At 47.6% G+C, this 19,663-nt stretch overlaps 1 protein-coding gene across 2 annotated transcripts; it reads left to right on the forward strand.

Moving 5' to 3' along the window:
- Positions 1-1,358: 1,358 nt before the first annotated feature.
- On the forward strand, positions 1,359-18,150 carry RASIP1 (Ras interacting protein 1). 2 transcript variants are annotated; one of them, XM_035136565.3, is made up of 12 exons: positions 1,359-1,515; positions 4,066-4,218; positions 6,088-6,668; positions 7,714-8,081; positions 9,750-10,397; positions 10,854-10,891; positions 12,465-12,616; positions 13,427-13,542; positions 13,650-13,890; positions 14,774-14,949; positions 16,723-16,870; positions 17,557-18,150. In XM_035136565.3, exons 2-12 carry the CDS (start codon positions 4,085-4,087, stop codon positions 17,754-17,756), a joined length of 2,802 nt encoding a protein of 933 aa, XP_034992456.3. In that variant the 5' UTR covers positions 1,359-1,515; positions 4,066-4,084; the 3' UTR covers positions 17,757-18,150. The 2 variants fall into 2 exon arrangements, with proteins under 2 accessions (XP_034992456.3, XP_088512301.1); XM_088656175.1 differs by lacking the exon at positions 4,066-4,218 and having other exon boundaries at positions 1,409-1,515.
- Positions 18,151-19,663: the final 1,513 nt, after the last annotated feature.

Raw genomic sequence — 19,663 nt, forward strand, 5'->3', positions numbered from 1 at the left:
GACTCAAAGATTACCTAGATCAGCAATTTGCCCGAAGCCAAGGTCCTGCGAGCACATTCTAAAGGCACACCCAACATACACTGGAAACAAATGAAAGGTGTGAAGTCAGGTCATAAACACCCACTCCCTGGCCCACACCCAAGCCTACAGGACCAGGGAAAAGGGTGTAGGGGAAATGTAGGCTCATGTACTGTGCAAGCACACACCCCAAGTCCCAGCTGAAAAAAAGGATTGGGGTCGGGGAAAGTTACACACACCCGAGGCGGGTGGGTGAAAGTGCATATGAAGGGGAGTGTGGCAAAGGGGAAGCAAATCTCCGCCCAGAATAATGACTAAGGAAACAGGTGTGGGAAATATATTTACGTACGTGCAGCATCCAGAGGGTTGGCAGCACTCATGAAGCTACGATGCCCTTGCCCCTGCCAAATACTGTGCCAAATTCTCCCACCCATATGCCATACCTGAGCCAAGAATACTGCCCCCAACATTCACACACCTATGATAGCATGCATACGGACTGAGTGCAGACAACACACTGTTTTTCCTTAGCTTGCAATTAGTTTTGCTTTTCCTGAACAGTGGGGATCTAAGTGGAGCATATGGCTCCTGATTTCTATGACTCCCATAATACCCATCCTTTGGCCATGTTGGCTGGGCCTGACGGAAATCAGAGTCCAACAACATATGGAGGGCCTTCCCAACTCCTCCTATACACACTAGCCATCATGGGAGTGGTAGTTCAAAACATCTGGAAGGCAGCAGGTTAGGGAAGGCTTCACTAGGCTGTCCCTAAGGCTGTTTCCCAAGGTATCTACCCTATTTTGATCTTTACTATTGCATTTATTGCATTCAGTTTTACAGTTTTTGTAAATCGCTTTGAGAATCTTGCCAATCTGCCCATATCTTCATAGCATAGGCACAACTACAGTGGCTGGTTAAAATGTTGGCAACCTTAGCAGCATGCCACAAAGCTGAATCCTGCACATGGTAGTGGAGGGATACAACCAGCTCTGAGGAGCCAAACTATGCAGGCTTTTCACATAGCTTTCCTCAAGGCCAAATGACTCTGCCTGTAGGCCTCACTGATGACAGCAAAGCCATCAAATGTCAAAAACCGCACACCCCAACTTCTGATTTTCTAAATCTATCCCCTCCCCACCTCTGTTGAACTGCCTGGGGCTTCCTGCTCTTGCTAGTTCAGATGTCTTATTAGCCTGTCTGCCCCACTCCCTGCTCCTGCGCCCTCCCCGGTTCTTGGGAGAGGCCCTGCTTCCTAGTCAGTTTCCTCCCCCCCCCACCTCTCTTTCCTGCCCCACCTCCTGTGTGTGAATGACCAGAGGCACGGGAAATCCGTGCGCAGTCATCGCTGGACTTAAGTTGCACACAGCACACTCAGGAACGCCAGAGCTGAGAGTGGCCATCATACCCCAGTGGGAGATGCAGCCTGGCCTGCTGGATGCGTGAGAGTGGGTGACAGTGGGAGACTGCAGCACCTGGGGACACCCTGTGGAACAGGTAAACATGCGGCAAAGCTACAGAATTCAAAACTGGGGAGGGACATTAAACAGGTGGGAAAATGTGTGCTGAACCCGTTTCCTCCTCTGCCCATTGAATCTCATGCAAAGAGAACCCAAAGATGGTCTTTGGCCGTCCTTCTTACGCCCAAAACTTCCTCTCAGGGAACCCAGGAGACCTGGCTCCTTGCTTCTGATTTACCTGCTTGATAGATTCTATTTCAGTATATAAAGTGTTCAGGCCCTCCTGCCTTCTCTTTCTTTCTGCCTCTAGAAAGCTCCTGATAGTGTGGAGAAAAGATACAGAACTTAAGACGCTTCGGTTCTCTGCGAGATGTGCAAGTTTACAGTCTGCTCCGGCCCTAACGTTAGGCAGGGTGAAGCATTCTGATTGGAGGGGCAGATTTAGATGTACCTTTATAAAGCAGCAGATGTTGGATAGACGGGGTGGGAGTGGAGGAGTGGAGCACCATTTAGGTTTTCTCCCTCTGGCACCAAAGAAGGGTTTGTGTTGTCCCTGGTTACAGTTAGAGGTGATGAGAGCCAGAACTCATGGGTTTTCTTATGGGGAGACCAGAATTCTAGAGGGTTAAAGAATTAGGACTCAGTATTTTGGAGAGGAACCTACTGATTATGATGGAGGTAGGGCGGGAATGAGCTATGAGTTGATGTGTTTATTGCTTTCCTTCATTGTGTCCCATCTCCTAACAACCCAGTAGCTTAGAGGGTACCTTTGTGAGGTGTGGCTTCAAGCTATCCTAACCCCTCAATTCATTTTTCCTGCTTTTCCTGTTGACGTAACTGTTCGATTCAGGGCCTCTGACTCACCCCTCGTGGTCAGGGTGGAAGTACAGGCCTGGTGCCTCTGCTGCCACTTTGATCTGGGCTTGAACTCCACCAGGCAGCTCTCCCCATGAAGCAAAGGGAGCAGAGTGTGTTCTCTGGGAAATTAATCACAGTGCCATGAGAAAACCGCCAATCAAAAGTATAACATTAAAATAAAAGAAAATTATACAGTATGATTGCATCTTAAGTGTATTTGACTTGCTGAAATCCCACAAATGAAATGCAAGCAAGGTGGAAATCTTAAAACCTCTTCTTAGATTGGGAAAACTCAATGCAAAAATAGCTTTTAAAGCTCTCCGCCTTGCTTGGGAAGCAAGGTCCTTGCCGGCTCCCCACCTTCTGCCTCAGCTGACATGCACTACAGGGCTGTGAATGTGGCAGTTGCCCCAAGGTTCCATTGGCCAGGGATCAGATTTCACTCTTATATAATTTTAGGCTAACTGTGTTTAAATTTTGGCTGCTCTAAAACTATTCCCTGCCCCCTGCCTCTCTCTCCTCAAAAATAGTTCACTTGGTAGAGCATGAGACTTTTAACCCCAGGGTTTTGGGTTTGAGACCAATATTGGGCAAAACATTCCTGCATTGCAGCGGGTTGGACTAGATGACCCTTGTGGTCCCTTCCAACTCTACAATTCTAGGATTCTACAATATATGGCCTGGCAGGCCTTAATGATATCCATGGAGCAAGTCAAAACAAGGCTTGGTGTGGCCAGGTAAGAGAAAGGTAGAGAAAGAGGAAGTCTGTGGCACAGGACCACCACCAAGCTTCTTGCTCAAACCAAAGAACCAACCTGAATGGAAGCTTTTATAGGTGTTGGACCTCATCATGTGATCTGCTCTGGCCAGTTGAAATTCCATATTGCAGATCTCTGATGGGCCATGCTGTCATCTCCTCCTTTGGCTCAGTGGTGGTGCATAGAAATTTTGTTCTCCTCTCCCCAGATTCAGGGCACTTGGAAATAAAGCCTAGAAGAAGCATGCTGTTTGGGGTTGCCTGTGTGTTTTTAAAGAAAGTACAATCAATCAAAGCTGAAATGTTCAGCTGTTTCTTGTGACAAATGTAGATGGACAGGATGCACGGGTCTGCTTATTTTACGTGGGGCTACCTTTGAAGGTGACCCGGAAACTGCAATCAATCCAGAATGCGGCAGCTAGACTGGTGACTGGGAGCGGCCGCCGAGACCACATAACACCGGTCCTAAGAGACCTACATTGGTTCCCAGTACGTTTCCGAGCACAATTCAAAGTGTTGGTGCTGACCTTTAAAGCCCTAAACGGCCTCGGTCCTATATACCTGAAGGAGCGTCTCCACTCCCATTGTTCAGCCCGGACACTGAGATCCAGCGCCGAGGGCCTTCTGGCAGTTCCCTCACTGCGAGAAGCAAAGCTACAGGGAACCAAGCAGAGGGCCTTCTCGGTAGTGGCGCCCGCCCTGTGGAACGCCCTCGTATCGGAGGTCAAGGAGATAAATAACTACCTGACATTTAGAAAACACCTAAAGGCAGCCCTGTTTAGGCAAGTTTTTAATCTGTGATATTTTAATGTATTTTGGTATTTGTTGGAAGCTGCCCAGAGGGGCGGGGGAAACCAGATGGGTGGGGTATAAATAAATAAATAAATAAAATAAAATAAATAAATAATTTTACGCCTCTTTCTCTCTCTCTCTCTCCCCCCCCCTCTCCGTGCGCATATTCACCTGTCAAAGGCTCTAGGTCCCTGTGACCATGTTCTCGGATGAGCGAAAAGACGGGAGCCCCCGCTTTGGGAAGCTTCACTTTCCTGTTGGCCTTTGGATCAACTCCCCAAAGAAACATTTTGCCAAGCTGGGACGCAGGTGGCCTAGTGTAGGGTCTGTCAAGTAAGTGACTGCCTTTTGGGGTCCAGCTAGACTGATCACTGTCTTGTTGTTTTGCTCCCCTGTCCTTGTCCCTGTCCCCCTCTTTTTAGGGGTTTTTCAATTAAGATTTCTTTGTATTTTTGCAAACCTTAAGGATTCCACAAGCCTGCTGGTGCCTCCTCCTCCAACACGGATGGTGCCATTTTGGCTATATATGAATAGGTACCTGAAGAATGAGTTCACTGTTGGTACATAGGTCGTTCTGTTGCTTGTCGGTCTGCCTAAAACACTTACTCGATCAGGCAAAAGAGGCACCATGAAAATAGTGCAACTGTTAAGAAGATTCACAGCCCTGGGACTGGTCCATCCATGAGAAATCACCTCTCAATAATTCAGAGAAGAAAACTACAGCAGGGTGGTCTGTGTATGTGGACTTCTGTGCCTTTCTGACACCAGTCCAATCCAGTTCTCACATCTATTTGCATAATTGCAATCCCTAACAGTAATTGGCAATTAGCAGCTGTGCATTCCATGCCACCACTGGCTCTCACCTCAGACTAAGCTGTGTACATGCACTGTAGCCTTTGCCCAGTTGTGCAGCATTCAGAGAAGCATCATGTGCCAGGGCTACGTTACAGGGGGATTCAAAGTTAATCCATTCAGAAATCGTATGGAATATTTTAGTAGACAAAGCACACAGCAGAACACAAATGTGTGATCTGTGCTAATGAAATGGGGACTGCAATGAACGAACATTCTCTGGGGCTTGGGTAAAATGAGCAAAGCAGACAAAAACTAATTTGCAATCAGAATTGAGCAAGAACTTCTCATAAGTTTTTTACTCAGAAGTGAAGCTTGCCTTACATCAGGAAAATTCCTGACATATCCTGGTTTTCAGGTGTAAAAGTGCCATCATGAGAATTTTGCCGAATCGTATGTATGGCAGGAGCAGAAATAGCTCAAAAAGCTTAAAATCAATTTTGGTGGGTTTCTTTAAAAAAAAGAAAAGAAAAGAAAACTTATCAAGTTTGCGGGTGTCAGGAATTTAACTTTTTGAAATATGGCAAGCCTAAGTATTGCTAAACTGTCCCCCTTCACCTTTGTTTTGGCATCAGCCATTTCCTGATCCTGGCAGCAGCAGTGATCACACCTGCAGAAATTTCAGCTGCTGGTGGGCACCATTTTTCTTTAACCCACCAAACTCCAAAGTGAGGGCAGGAAGAATTGCCCTCACTCTTATTTGGCTTCATGATGACAACTAATGCATGATGTCATCATGAAGCTGGTGAGTAAATTGGGGGGGGGGGAGGGCATGTACCAGCAACCTTGAGTACTAACCCTCTAGTAAGTTTGCCCTATACTTGGCTCCTTTTTGCCAAATTACTGAAATGTTCCCTCCTAGCCTTGCAGTGACACAGTAGGGGAGGGCACTATTTATGATCACTATTTATGATTCTACTTGAGCAGGCTGCATCATAATTTAACTCATCTTATCCTTGTGAAACTTTCCTGCCGTCCTCCAAGGCTGCCTGTCCATAAAATTTCTGACTAAGTGCCAGAGAGAAGGTGACTTGTTTAAGGGGAGAGATGACTTTGCTGGAAACCAAGGGGGTGGAGGGGAGAGTGCTCTTGTACTTGGGTCCTGCTTTGGGGTTTCTCATAGGTGTCTGGGTGGCTACTGTGAGAACAGGATGCTGGACTTGAAGAGCCACTGGCTTGATCCAGCAGGCCCTTCTTATATTCTTATGACTTGCCCAACAAGCTTTGAGGCAGAGCAAGCTTGTTGCGGTAGATCTCCCACCTCTGAACCCAGCAGCTTGGCCGCTGCATCATCCTGTCATTGTGGTGCCACCCTTGCTGTCTCTTTGAGTCTGTCTATCCTCTTCACAGATCGACATCCTCGGATACAGCCAGCCGTGGCAGTGAGCCTGTGGAGATGCGCCCGGCCACCAAGAATAAGGCCAGTCGACACAAGAGGCTTTCAACACTCTTCCAGCGGGGTGGGGCTGGAGTGCCCACCAGCGGGGGCAGAGGTCGCTGGGCCAGTGAGAAGAAACTGGCCGATCTCATTGACCCACTGCCCGAAGACCGAGCTGAGCCCCCGTCTCAAGGAGAAGTGCCAGGGATCCTGAAAATCTATGGAGGCGACATCTCCACAGGTGCCAACTACAAGAGTGTGTTGGCCACAGCGCGCTCCACTGCCCGGCAGCTGGTGCAGGAGGCGCTTGAGCGCTATGGCGTGGCACAGGCCAATGCCGAAGATGCGTATGTCTTATGCGACGTGGTCGGCAACATCCACAGCACAGATGGCTCCTGGCAGGCCCAGTATCTTCGTGCAGTAGGCGATTCTGAACGCCCGCTCGTGCTGCAGGATGTGTGGAAGCCCAAGACCGGTTGCACACGCCGTTTTGAGATCCGCCGGCGATGTGATGTGGAGAGGATGGCAGAAAGCGAAGATGGCGATGGGTCTGGTATGTGCAGGGTTGTTGGCAGTGGGTGAGGCTTCCAGGGAACTGTCAATAGATGCTCTTCTGGGTCCTAGGTCTCAATTTCTGCTCTAGGGTTTCATGGTGTTTTCAAGTTCTTTAGAAGCTTGCCTTTCATTTCATTTACCATCCAGTTAGGTTTCTAGAACTTATGATTTGTCAGGAAGAGATAAAAAAGCTATGCTGCTGCAAAGAGGCTAAGCAACTGCATTGTCAAGTGCTTAATTAGCATGTGGAATTTGTTTTGCCACAATATGATGTGGTGATGGTCTTTAGTTTAGTTCAGGCATCCCCAAACTGCTGCCCTCCAGATGTTTTGGCCTACAACTCCCATGATCCCTAGCTAACAGGACCAGTGGTCGGGGAAGATGGGAATTGTAGTCCAAAACATCTGGAGGGCTTCTAAAAAGGCTGAGGCCAGTGCATGGGGGACAGATTAATTAATGGCCATTAGTGCTGACAGCTGAAAGTATATTCAAGAGCATTATACCTCTCTGAGTACCAGATCTTGAGGGCTAAGTAAGAGTGCTCTCTCTCTCTCTCTCTCTCTCTCTCTCTCTCTCTCTCTCTCTCTCTCTCTCTCTCTCTCTCTTTAAGTTTTATTTATGATTTTCCAATAAACAAACATACATTGGATACATTGGATTCCTAAGTACTCACACGTTACCTTTTTTACAAGAACAATTTTCTTTATATTGGAATGTGGACACACAGGCAGCTGCAAGGGGAAACAGACTAATGTGGTCACCTTTCGCACATTCCATACATGTAAATGAAGCAAAAGTCCTTAACTAATTGAATGGGAGACAGAATTCCAGCTCCTTGTATACAAAGATATCAAAGGGGAAGTGTGACAAAATTATTTTTTCCCCAAACTGCTTGGATATTTCCCAGTACTCCTTCCCTTCCATAAGGCCCCCAACTTGGGAGATTTTTCAAAATATATTGGTTAGGTAAGGGTATTGCTTTTATTTTGCTTGACTATACACATAGATTAGATTTACCTGCCTTCTCTCCCTGCCTCTTGTAGGTATCTCCCAGGCCCGTCGGCAACAATCTCGTCGCTCTCGGGCTGCTTCAGGAGGCCATGTGGCCCCCAAAGAGAGGGCGGACAACCTTTCCCTCCGCCGCAGCATCAGTGAGATGAATCTCAGCACAAAACGCCGCAGGGACCGCAAAGGAGTGCTGAGCATGGCGGTTGGGGAACCACAGGAAGCGGGTCTGGCTGAGGAGTCACGACTGAAGGCAGCGGAGGGGGCCGAGGGCACAGCGTCTCCCCCAGCATCTGAAGCAGAGGCCATGGATGTGGCCAACTTGGAGCAGCTCTCACAGTGCCTCATACAACCACCAACAGAGCACCCCTATTTCCTACAGTTGTTGGGCTACAATGAAAAGCAGGTAGGTCCACTTTCCTGCTTGGAAGATTGGGGCAGCTCTCGTCTTTTCAAACTCTATGGTTTTGATGAAGCTGGGTGACTGTGGGGTTCAGTGTCCTTCAGGTTCCATGTCAACATAGAGTTGGAAAATACTAGAAACTTCTGCTGAAGGAAGGTTGTTTGCCCTCACCCCCACCCCTGTCAGCCACTCTTCCCCTCTCTATTATCCCATATTGCCAGGAAAAGAGAGCAAAATTAAATAAAGAGGGATCTGCCTAGGGGTAGGGAAGAAATTCAATCCACTTTGGATCTGGATGCAGACTTAACAGATTCACACTTTCTGAAACCACGTGCAAACTGAAACACAGCTATCCTTCAAAATTTGCACTTGTCTGAATTTTGTGATGCAGTTCTTTAGCCAAATAATGTGTACAAGCATGTGTCTATAAAGGGAAAGTATTAAAAAAGTGTGTATTAGTAATAAATAAATAAATAAATAAATAAATAAATAAATAAATAAATAAGCATTATATTTGGCAAAAATTCTGGTGAAACTGTGTATCTCACGGGAAATTGCATAGGGAAACTGTGCATATTTGGAGAAACATGCACTCATATGTTGACAATTTTTGTGAAGGCTTTTAAAAAAAAGAAATCACAAACTACTGCAGAAATGTGTAAAGCAAAAAAAGAAAGAAAGAAAAGAAAAAGAAACTGGGAGAAACTGAAATTGACAGACTCTTCTACATTGAGGCCTGTGGAGCAAACAGGAATGAATGACCCAAGCAGGACACTTCAGTGTCAGGCCACAGGGAAAGGCAAACACACACACATTCTGATGCGGTCTAAAAACGGTACAGCCCAGAATGCTCTCATTGCAGCCTACCACCTCATTCAGATTCAGGTGTAACCTAAGCCTGAGTGAAGTCAAGATGATCCACTGACTTTCTTCAAGTTTAGTTCAGGCAACCTCTTAGAGAAAAGGGAGGGTGATTTCCCATACATTTACATGGGAGTGGGTGGGAAGCCCCCTCCTTCCAAGTGAGCCACATCTGAGCCACCAGTATAAAAACCTCTGTTGTGGTGACTTAGGGCTCATCCACACTTCCTTTTGTGCTGAGTTTCTAGGCACAGGACTGGGATTTCCAGGTCTGTGTCCAAGCATTTCCCCCACTTCTGCTGTTTTCCCTGGGGGGACCCCCCATTTTACGGCTGAATTGGAGCAAACATCAAGTGGGTTTTCTGTGGGTTCAGTGGTAAAATGCAGGTTTTTCTGGGGAAAGCTATGGGGCAAAATAAAACCTGCTCAGGCACAGACCTGGAAGTGTGAATGAGCCCACAGTGGATCTTTTAATTGTTGCACCAGCCACACTACAACTGACCTGTGACTATTTGAGCAACCAGAGGATCTCTTACCCCTCCAAAGCCTCATCTTCATTTGTTTCTGTTGCATCTGTTGCTCCATCCCTTTTGCCTCTGGCTCCACCCACCACTGGTGTGGGCCCACCCTTAAGGAAGGGACTGAAGGGACTGAAAAGGTTTCCCACCCCTGGCCTAAAGGGTCAATGCTTCAGCCGAGTGCCCCACATGCGCTTGGGGTAACTCAGGGCCACTAGCAGGAATAGCAACCACTGTGGCTGATCTTTTCTTCCTGTGTTGCTCTATTCCCTTCTCTCTCTTTCACCAACAGGAGTTTGTAATCCACGTGATGACACGCCGCCGACACATTTTTGGCCGCCCTGAGCGCTGCCCGGCTCCGGACCACTCCAACTATGTGGACACGTTCCTGAGCGCCCCAGACATCCTCCCGCGCCACTGCTGTGTTGTGTCTTCGGTGCCCCCCGCAGACCCCAGCCAGCCCCGGGGCTCAGCCATGGTGCGGCCCTTCCGGGGAGCGTTGATAACCCACAACGGTGCCCCACTCCATCGCCAGGTCGAGCTGGCTCCCGGGGACTTGCTGGGAATGGGGCAGCACTTCCTATTCATGTACAAGGACCCACGAGCTGCAGCTGCGCCGCCGGCCTGGCTGCCCAAGGCCTGGGTGTCCCCAGGGTTGGTAGGGGCCTTGGCGTGCCAGGCCTGCGGCCGTTCCCTGCAGGAGCGCCAGGAAGCTTTCCGGGCCTACCTCAAGAGCCGAGAACCTCAGCTGCGCTACCGGCCCCAGGAGCAAGAGGCACTCTTGGCCGAGGTTGTGAGGCTGCAGGAGGTGCCAAACTGCAGGTTGGGCCCTGCCTTCCTCTTTGGGCTCTGCCTGGAACATGCTGCCCGGGAGCTGGAGCCAGGACACCTCCCCAGGTTGATAGCCAGAATTGCTCAGCTGGTCAAGGAGGCTGTTTGGGTAAGTGACTCGCAGTTCAGTTCATGACCTTTGGGCCGCTTTGACGTCCTTCCCTTGTATTCCCTCCACCTCCATATCCAGTTCTGATGCCCTTTTTGTAGGTCTGTGTATGTAGCTGTAAGATGGAGTTGATAATAAGACATGGCATGGAAGGAATCCAGCATTTGTAAAAAACATGGATCCTTCTAGCCCTTAAGTTCTCCCTGAAGGCAACTAAAGTAGTTCTAGCTAAGCAGAATTGGAGCTGGTATGAGAGAGCATGTAGGAAACTCTGAGTTCCTAAGAGGAAGTTGTAAATGCAATGAAAGGAAATAGATTTTCCCCATCAGTTCCTTCAGTACCTGTTTTCCATGGACTTCTTTCCCTTCGGCTTTCAGGCATGGAAAGGGCTCGAGGCTACTCTGTGTTGGGTTCCAAACCTCCATAATTCATTTTATTTTTTCATATCCTTCTCAGGAGAAGATAAAAGAGATTGGAGATAGACAGCCGGAAAAGTAAGTAAGAGCTAAAGTATGTCTCATATTTGGCTTCCGGAAGGTGTTGTTACGCATCTCGCAAGATGTTTGGGAGGTGCTATACTTAGAATCTGAGCAGTTTATCTTAGTTTTTGTCAAACTGTTAAATTGTTTCCTAGGATGAATTCTTGAGGTTGCCATGTCTGAATGCAGTCCTCATGGATACATTCTGGTATTAAATTGGGTTGGGGTTGATGCCAGCGACTTGGGGATTTCACCATAAAGGTGCAGGGGTAGAGTGATGTCCTTGGACTCCCGGTGTTAAATTGAAAATGCCCATTGTGCTGTTTGCTGTAGAGGCATCACTGTCTCTGAGGGAGCTACAGACTTTCTAAGCTTCAGTTTGCTCCACTTTATTTGATGTAGTGGTCTAGTGAAGAAGTTACTTTTGACATAAAGAGACAAATATCAGGTGACTAGCAACTGAAGAAATATTGTGTGATGCATGACAAATTATCTTGCAGGTGAAGACATCCTTGTGTATTGTTTAGTTCAGGGATGAGGGAACTGAACAAGATGCTCCCATTGTCCCTGATTATTGGCCCTGCAAGCTGGGGATTTGGAGTCCAAACATCTAGAGCAGTGCTGTTCAACCCTGGGTCCCCAGATGTTGTTAGACTACAGCTCTTATCATCCCTGACAATTGCTTAAGGCTAAGGTGGCAATTGCCTAAACTAAGCTGACAAGATGATTGTAGCCTGACAACATCCAGGGATCCAGGTTGAAGGACTCTGATCTAGAAGGCCACAGACTCCCCCTTCCCTGGTTTAGTTCCTTCCAACCTTCTGCAGCTTTAACACTTCCTACTCTTGTATAAGTTACTACCTCCCAATATATTTGCATGTGTCAGCTCCTTCCATCCACTTCTATGAAAAAACTTTAATTTTGGCCTTTGTATGATAGATCTTTCTGCAAATACCATTTCAAAATCAATAGCATGATAACTTGATGGGGGGGGGAGCATAACTGATATGGGATGGCAGGAGAAGGTAGATTTTCTGAAGGAGAATATCAGTATTATTTTCACCATTAAAACAAACGGTGCATGTATGCTCCACTGCTGGAGAGGAAGAAGCAGACTGTAATTGGGTACAAACTGCATTTTCTGTGATGCAAAAAAGATAATTCAGTCAAGGGTGCTGTGAAAATGCAACATCTCCATTGTGGTAGTTTACTTGTGGGAAGGCAATTTGTACTCACTGCAGAAATGAGTAACAACTGTAATGCATCCAGAAAGGTCCATAGGTAACAACATATTAGTAAGCCCTCCTTAATAATATAGCCAGTACAATAGCAACATTGCAAATGTGGAAGGCAAATCCACAAGTAATGAAGACCTAAGTCCCTTTGAAGCAAAGTTCACATATGTCAAGAAATCCTGAACTCGGTGTGAACTCTGAAAATTTGTGGAATGGATTGAATTCCAAGTAGTCAGCCCAGCTGTTGTTTTAATGCCCCAGCCAAGAGTCAGCTGCCTCTGGGCAGCAGGTGAGAGCACCCTCCTGTCATTTGGCAGTGTGCTAATCCCCCTTGCGCTGTCTGATCCCTGCAGCCAGCAGGACAAAGGAGAATCGGGAAATCTCAGCATCGAGGAAGTGGCTGCCGACTTGCGCCCCCTGATGCTCTGGATGGCCAACGCGATGGAGTTGCTCAGCCTAGTGCAGAAAAGAGTCCTGGACATTGAGAAGGACCTGGACTTGGAGGGTGAGCCAAGAATCCTGAATATTCCCTGGGGTGAGAGGAGAATGGAAGGGTAGCTGTTGGTGAGGATACCAGGGTTCTCTAGGACGTACATCAGAATAGAGGGCCAAGAAGAGACAGATAAAGGAAGACCCTGAGGGTCAGAACTTGATGACTGAGGGCTGTTTGGGTTTTCCAGAAAGGGGAAGGGTCCCATAAGCAAGGGAGCTTATAGTTTCTGTGGGTGCCTCCAGACGGTCAGTATTTTGCTGGAGAGATTCAAGCATGTAACAGGAAATTTAGGTTTGCACAATTCAGATGGACTGAAGCACTCTTGTCGTGCTAGCACAAGGAATGCCCATTGAACAAATTTTTCACAGTTATTAAAGTGACAGGGACATGCATTAAAAAGTATGGGAGGAACAAATAATTAGTGGGAAGATGTGGAAACCCCCACAAACAAATCAGGATGAATGCTCATTGTCGCAAAATCTCCCCACAAACCAATCAAAACAAATGCTCAGTAAAGACAGGACATAGCCCAACCTCTGCATAAGCTTTGTTGTGGAGCCTTATGTGAGGGACGTATCACATAACTCTCAAGACCCTCTATACACTGTTACCAGATGAATAAGGCATTATGCCAGTTTGCCAGGCAAGGCCTCCCCCAGAGAATCCTGGGAATTACAGTTTAAGGAGGATGCTGAGAAAGCTGCAGTAAAGATGCACTACAGTGCTACAGTTCCCATTGCAGAGCAAATGACTGCGCAACCAGTTTGCTTTCCTGTGATGTAACTACACCCTGAGACTTGCTCTCTTGCCCCATCTCTGCAGGAGCTTCCCACAATGCATTGCTCTCCAGTGACCTGGAGACGTGTGATGAGGCAATGGCGGTCTTGGACGAAGTCATCATGTCCACATTTCAGCAGTCTGTGTACTACCTCACTAAGGTGGGTGAGCAAACTCTCAACGATAAAGCCCCCGCCCCGCCTCCCCTTCTCTTCCCACCCACCCTTTGTAGTAGCCTGTGTTTCTTATCCCTTTCCTCACCCAGCAGACTCTCTACTCGGCTCTTCCTGCCTTGCTAGACAGTAACCCCTTCACGGCCACAGCTGACCTGTCCCACGTGCCGGAGCTCAGCAACATGCCAGAGGGAATCCAGGGGACCCTTGCCATCTACCAGGCCACGCTCGAGTTGACCCGTGACTGTGACCTTCACCCAGACCTTGTCTCGCAGACCTTTGGATATCTCTTTTTCTTCTCCAATGCCTCGCTCTTTAACACTCTCATGGAGAGAGGTGAGCCTAGAATAAGCTCCTGGCTTCTCAGGGTGGGAAATAGAAGAAAGGCTCAATAGCCCATTTTGTGAATGAGCAGGGCGCTAGAGGATGCTCTCCCATCGCTCCCATTTGCACAGGTCCTGCTTGTGGGTTTACTACGGGCATCTGGTGGCCACTGTGAGAAAAGGATGCTGGACTAGACGGGTCTGTTGGCCTGATCCAGCAGGCTCATCTTGTGCCTTAATGCCGCCTAGCCTCACATTGTCACAGCTTCCCTGCACATAGATCAGGATGAATGCACTGTGAAACAGGTGGTATGAAAGTGATTCTTGAGTGTGTGGAGGAGCTAAACGGAACAATAGTGATAGTGTGCGACAGACTAGGACTCTTGGGTCTTCTGAGAAGCAAGAACAATCCAGTGAGACACAGGGTGTGTGGAGATCGAGGCAGTGAGTTATAATACGTGCTGGATCTGAGAATGTTTTCACAGTGAGGCATAAATCACTTGTAAGTTACATTTTGAGTGAGCATTCCAAACAGGAGAGGTTTCCCTATTCACATTGCAAAAATGCCCAGGGAGAATGCCTGAAACCTCTCTTTGTTGCTCCTGACCAGTGAGAAGAACAAATCCCCTCACAACCCTCCCCCCTCCCTCTCCTGTTTCCTCCTATTTTCTGTCCTGGTCTCTGGTGGAAGCAGGCTGTTTCCTGCCTGTCCCAGAGTTCAGGGCTGCCCCCAAGCAGGACAGGAAACAAGCAGGCTGGCTTGGGGCGGTGGCTCCCTCATTCAGCATTTGCAGAACAGAGGGGGATGGGCAGGGGGGGATCCCAAGACGGTTTGCCGAGGAAGGTGGAAGATCACCCAGGCTCTATGTTCTTAACATGCTTTCCCCTTTTTCCAGGCAGTTCCCACCAGTCCTTATTCCAGTGGGCCAAGGCGGTGCAGATCCGAACCAACCTGGACCTGGTGCTGGACTGGCTACAAGGGGTGGGCCTGGGGGACATTGCAACTGAATTCTTCCGCAAGCTCAGCACCACAGCCAACTTATTGTGTGTGCCCAAAACCAGCTTGCTTCAGGTGATTGTTTCCCCTTCTTGGGGCTTGAGGGTTAGGGTGGCAGCGGCTCAACTCTTGGGCATCAGAATGACACATGCACACACCACAAATACTAGGTGTCGCCATTTTTATCTGGGAAGAGGTGGCTGAAGGCCAGAAGAGGGAAGCTTCATTTCTCCCCCTTTTTATGGTCTGTTTCTTTAAGATGAGAGTGTGCTGGAGAGACTATTAAAAATGAACAACATTTTGAAGCACCCACCCTCCTTGCTTTGTGTTCAAGAAGGAGGCCTGATTTAATGGGCACAGGTGCAGGTTTATGCAAGTCCACACCAATGCAGGTTTTCCTGTTGGGCTCAGAAAACAGTACCTTGAGGTTCTCACTTTCCCTTTTTTAAAAAAATCTAGTCCCTATGGAAATAGATGCAAAAGAGGGTGTGCAGTCATCTCAGAAGCATGACATTTGTACAATTGTGTTGGCTATAATAATAATAATAATAATAATAATAATAATAATAATAATTATTATTATTATTATTATTATTTATTTATACCCCGCCCATCTGGCCGGGTTCCCCCAGCCACTCTGGGCGGCTTCCAACAAAACATTAAAATACAGAAATCCATCAAACATTAAAAGCTTCCCTAAACAGGGCTGCCTTAAGATGCCTTCTAAAGGTCTGGTAATTGTTATTCTCTTTGACCTCTGGTGGGAGGGCATTCCACAGGGTGGGTGCCACTACCGAGAAGGCCCTCTGCCTGGTTCCCTGTAACTTGGCTTCTCGTAGCGAGGGAACCGCCAGAAGGCCCTCGGCGCTAGATCTGTGTCCGGGCAGAACGATGCTGATACCTCCTTATATCTGGCAGATGTCAAATACTTCATGTAAACCCCACCCTTAACAACATGCAGATATACTAATTTGCATAAAATATGCAAGTTGCAGAATCCCAGATATCTTGTTGCAGAATCGTATTCATGTTTGTATGAGCCAATCTGGATCCATTGGCTCTGTAAGCACCTTCCTACCCTGTATCTGCTTGGGGCCCACTCCGGTCTGGGACTGAGTTGGTTTATCACTGTCACAGGGGTAAAAGCTATAGGGTGAACGGTTGTGCCTTATATAGCTAGGCATGGTGTCAATGAAGTGGCCTTTCCGTATCTTCCTGCTAACACTTGGAAAGTGTTTTGCCAATAAACTGCTTAGATCAATTTAATTAAAATCTCTTGACTGAGAAAAGGAAGGCTTTTCTCATTAAGCAGTCAACATCTTAATTTTTCTAAAAAATGTGTGTGCTTGTCAAAACTGCAGGTGGCAGCTGCCATCTTAGAAGAGGCATCCTCCTGCCCAGTGCTGTTTTTCTAGAAAAAGAGGTGCCAAAACTTACCATGAACACCTCCCTCTTTCTCTTAGAATGGCTATGGTGCCCACCTGAGAGGTGCGGAACTTAGTTCTGGGAAGAGTTCTGGCTGAAGAAAAGCCCTGCTCCTTCCTCTCCTACACATAGGTAGGAAGGGATGCCTCTTTTAAGATGGTGCCTGCATGCTCAAGGCTATACAAAGGAAGTTTGTTTCTTCCTTCAGGGCTATTTTTTCATTCATAAGGAAATGTTATTCTTTTAATATGTCAATTATCACATGATTTATCAAGTCTAGTTTCTGCCCCTATTAAGGTAAATGCTGTGGTTGGCATAGAGAAAGAGCTAGCCAGTCATGGTCATGACAGCCGCTAAGGAAGAATGGTGGGTCTTTTTCTTCCAGGGTTTATTGCTAACCTCTCTTTTCCCTGCTGCACACAGACATCCTGGTCTCGTATGAGAAATGACTATCCGGCACTGACCCCGGCTCAGCTCCAGCACGTGCTCACAAATTACCAGCTGGGACCTGGGCGAGTGTCTCCCGAATGCTGGAGCCCACCTGAAAACGAAAGAGATGAGATTGCACATAGTAAGTCAAGGAGATGCTTTGTTTTTGAACCACACAGGGCTCAACTATTTGGAACACTGAAAGCATTTCACATCTCATGTTATTAGCAGTTTCTCCTATAGTCCCTTACTAGGAATGTATGAAGGCAGTGCTGTTTTTATTTGGACTGGTATCTGTGACAATCAGCACTGTTCTGTATCTGCTGCAGTTTGGCTTCTGCCAAAAAATTATGTTTTTCATCTCTGTCTGCTATGGCTGAATTTAATTTCCTTAATTTTAATGACATAGTTAATATACAATTCCACACCATTTCAGTGCAAAGGGAACACCAGAAAGCCCAGGGGAAGGGGGCACGTCATTAATTATGTATCTTTTGCGGACTAAAAAGACAAGAACAACAAATGCTTCTTGCATTTGCTTGCCTGATTTCCACACCTCACCACAAACGATCACACAAACTGCAGCAATTTCTGTCCCTACCTCTTATCCAGAGGGTGTGATCCATGTGTCATTTAGAGTAGAGCTACTGGTGCAGTTGCCCAGGGAGCAGCTGGGAGCGGGGAGACGGGTGTGAGACAGACAGGGTGGGCCTCACATTTTTTAATCTATGCAGGGCACTGAAATTTCCAGTTAATCCTCTGGGTGCAGCAGCCTCTAGAGCAGCTTGAGCACACCTGTTGTTTTAGAAATGCCTTTTCTTCCCGCAGGTGACATATTTGAGAGTTTCACAGACCACCCGCCCCTGATCCTTCCATGTGACGGTTTCCGCTTGCGCCTCTCAGAGCCTGTGTCAGACGACACCCTCCATCGCCAACTCACACGCCTGCGGCGTTTCCTCTGGGAGCTGGAGCGCGAATCTCTTCCAGCCAACCAAAGGGCGGTGTACGGGCTGGATCCCAGCCAATGAGAAGGAGAGCACACACCACTACAATGATCAAATGGCTCCTGAACCCCTGGAAACTCTTGCCAGTAGACAGGCGGAAACCTAAAACTGATTTCGGAAGGGTGGAATCATCCGAACCAGTTATTGCTTGTCTGAATACAGGATTGTCCTGTAGGTCAACGGTCATTGTGACATCTCAGGCTTTCAGTTGCAGCCTCGTACCCACTGCCGGAACCTGGTGGCAGACACTGATCTCAAGGACCAGAAGCCCGGAAACTTCTCTGAGAGATCAAAGCTTCTCCCTGACCCAAACTTAGCTGTTACTTTTCAGCCACGCGGAAAGCATATATTGTTTATAGCAAAAGCTATGTAGTGGTTTTTCCTCCAATGCAATAAAATTATTAACTTGTGACAAAAACATTGGACAGATATTTTGATGTGATGGGAAGCTCCCATAAAAAAAAAATCCAGTTGGCATCTGTCTGTCTCAGGAGACAATGGACATATGCGCAGTCGCATGTGTCTTGAACACACATAAATGGGGAGTTGCATAGTGCTGCAGGATGGGAGGATATTAGGAGTGCAAGGAGGAGAGTGTCTTGGTTACAGGACTCCTCGTAGGTGTATATTTTTCTGGTTTTGATTGTGTGTGTGTGTGTGTGTGTGTGTGTGTGTGTGTGTGTGTGAAACACTAGGTTGTAGGGATTGGGAGAATAGATGTTTTTTGGTGTCTTCTCCACACAGGCCTCGCTGTCTCTGGGACGTGCCTCTTTCCCATTGTCCCAGGCCACAAGTGCTATCTTTGTCGGTGGCGTCAGGTCCACGGCTGCTCCTGGAATTAATCTCTGAAATCTGAGCCTGGGAAAGACCTATGAGCTCACCCCGTCCACCCAGCCAGCCAGCCACACCATATGCAGCTCCCAGCAAAGGAATCGTACCAGGGTCTGGTTTTGGAGTGATCCGAGGATATCACAGCCAAGGTGTAAGAATCCAGAGCCATTCACCTGAGACGCGGCAGTGGCCTGCGTGGAAAGAAGGGCAAGGGAAAGAGCAGCCAATTCAGCAGACATACATGGGGTGTTTCAGCTCTGAATCATGAGGCATCTTTCTCTGTACTGTCCAACTGCCAAATGCAGCAATATCGGGAGGCTGGCGCACACATACAGCTCGGTCCTTGGAGGGTATCACTCAGAATGTGATATGCATAAAATCCTGAAAGGGCTGCAAGGGTTCTTAGAGATCATCCTTGCTTAATGCACAATCCACCGGGAATGATGTAACCAAGGAAGCCTTCACAGGAACAGCTTCGATACCTCAGCTGAAGAAGAGCCCACCACCGCCTGAGGCAGCCTGCACCACTGATAAACAGCTCTGCCCAGGTGCCTCTAATGCCCTAATGTCCAGCCAAAATCTGCTTCCTTGCTATGTCCAACTTGCAGGAGTCATTCATGTTGCCCTACAGACACCAGAAGGGGAAGAATACACCTATGTTGCCCTGAAGGGCACCTAAGGCTGTAAATCACCAAGTTTCTCATTAAAATGCAGAGGGAGGAAGAAAGAACTGGGCCAGGGTTTGTGTTAAGAAAAGCAGAGTGTGCTTTTTGTTATCTGCAGGCCTTTTCACTCGGATATTTGAACGTACGCTCATACAAAATGTTTTCTGAGACATATGGCTATACGTCCTGTAGAAATCTATTATAGCAAACACACAATTTTATTTCTCCCTTTTGCACACAGGTGCATGCATGCCACAATACCCCGTTGTCCTCTGTCTGCTTCACTCACTTTCCCGGCCCTGTGCTTTTGCATTCCCCATGAAGGTGTCCTTTTCCACATAAAACCAGGAGGGGTCAGTGTTGATCATCCATTCACCCCCATATGTGCGTCCCATTGTGCACATACCAACCACAGTGAAGATTGGGCACACATCT

This window comes from Zootoca vivipara, chromosome 12 (genome assembly GCF_965207765.1).
Source record: "Zootoca vivipara chromosome 12, rZooViv2.hap1.1, whole genome shotgun sequence".
NCBI classification, from domain to species: Eukaryota; Metazoa; Chordata; class Lepidosauria; order Squamata; family Lacertidae; genus Zootoca; species Zootoca vivipara.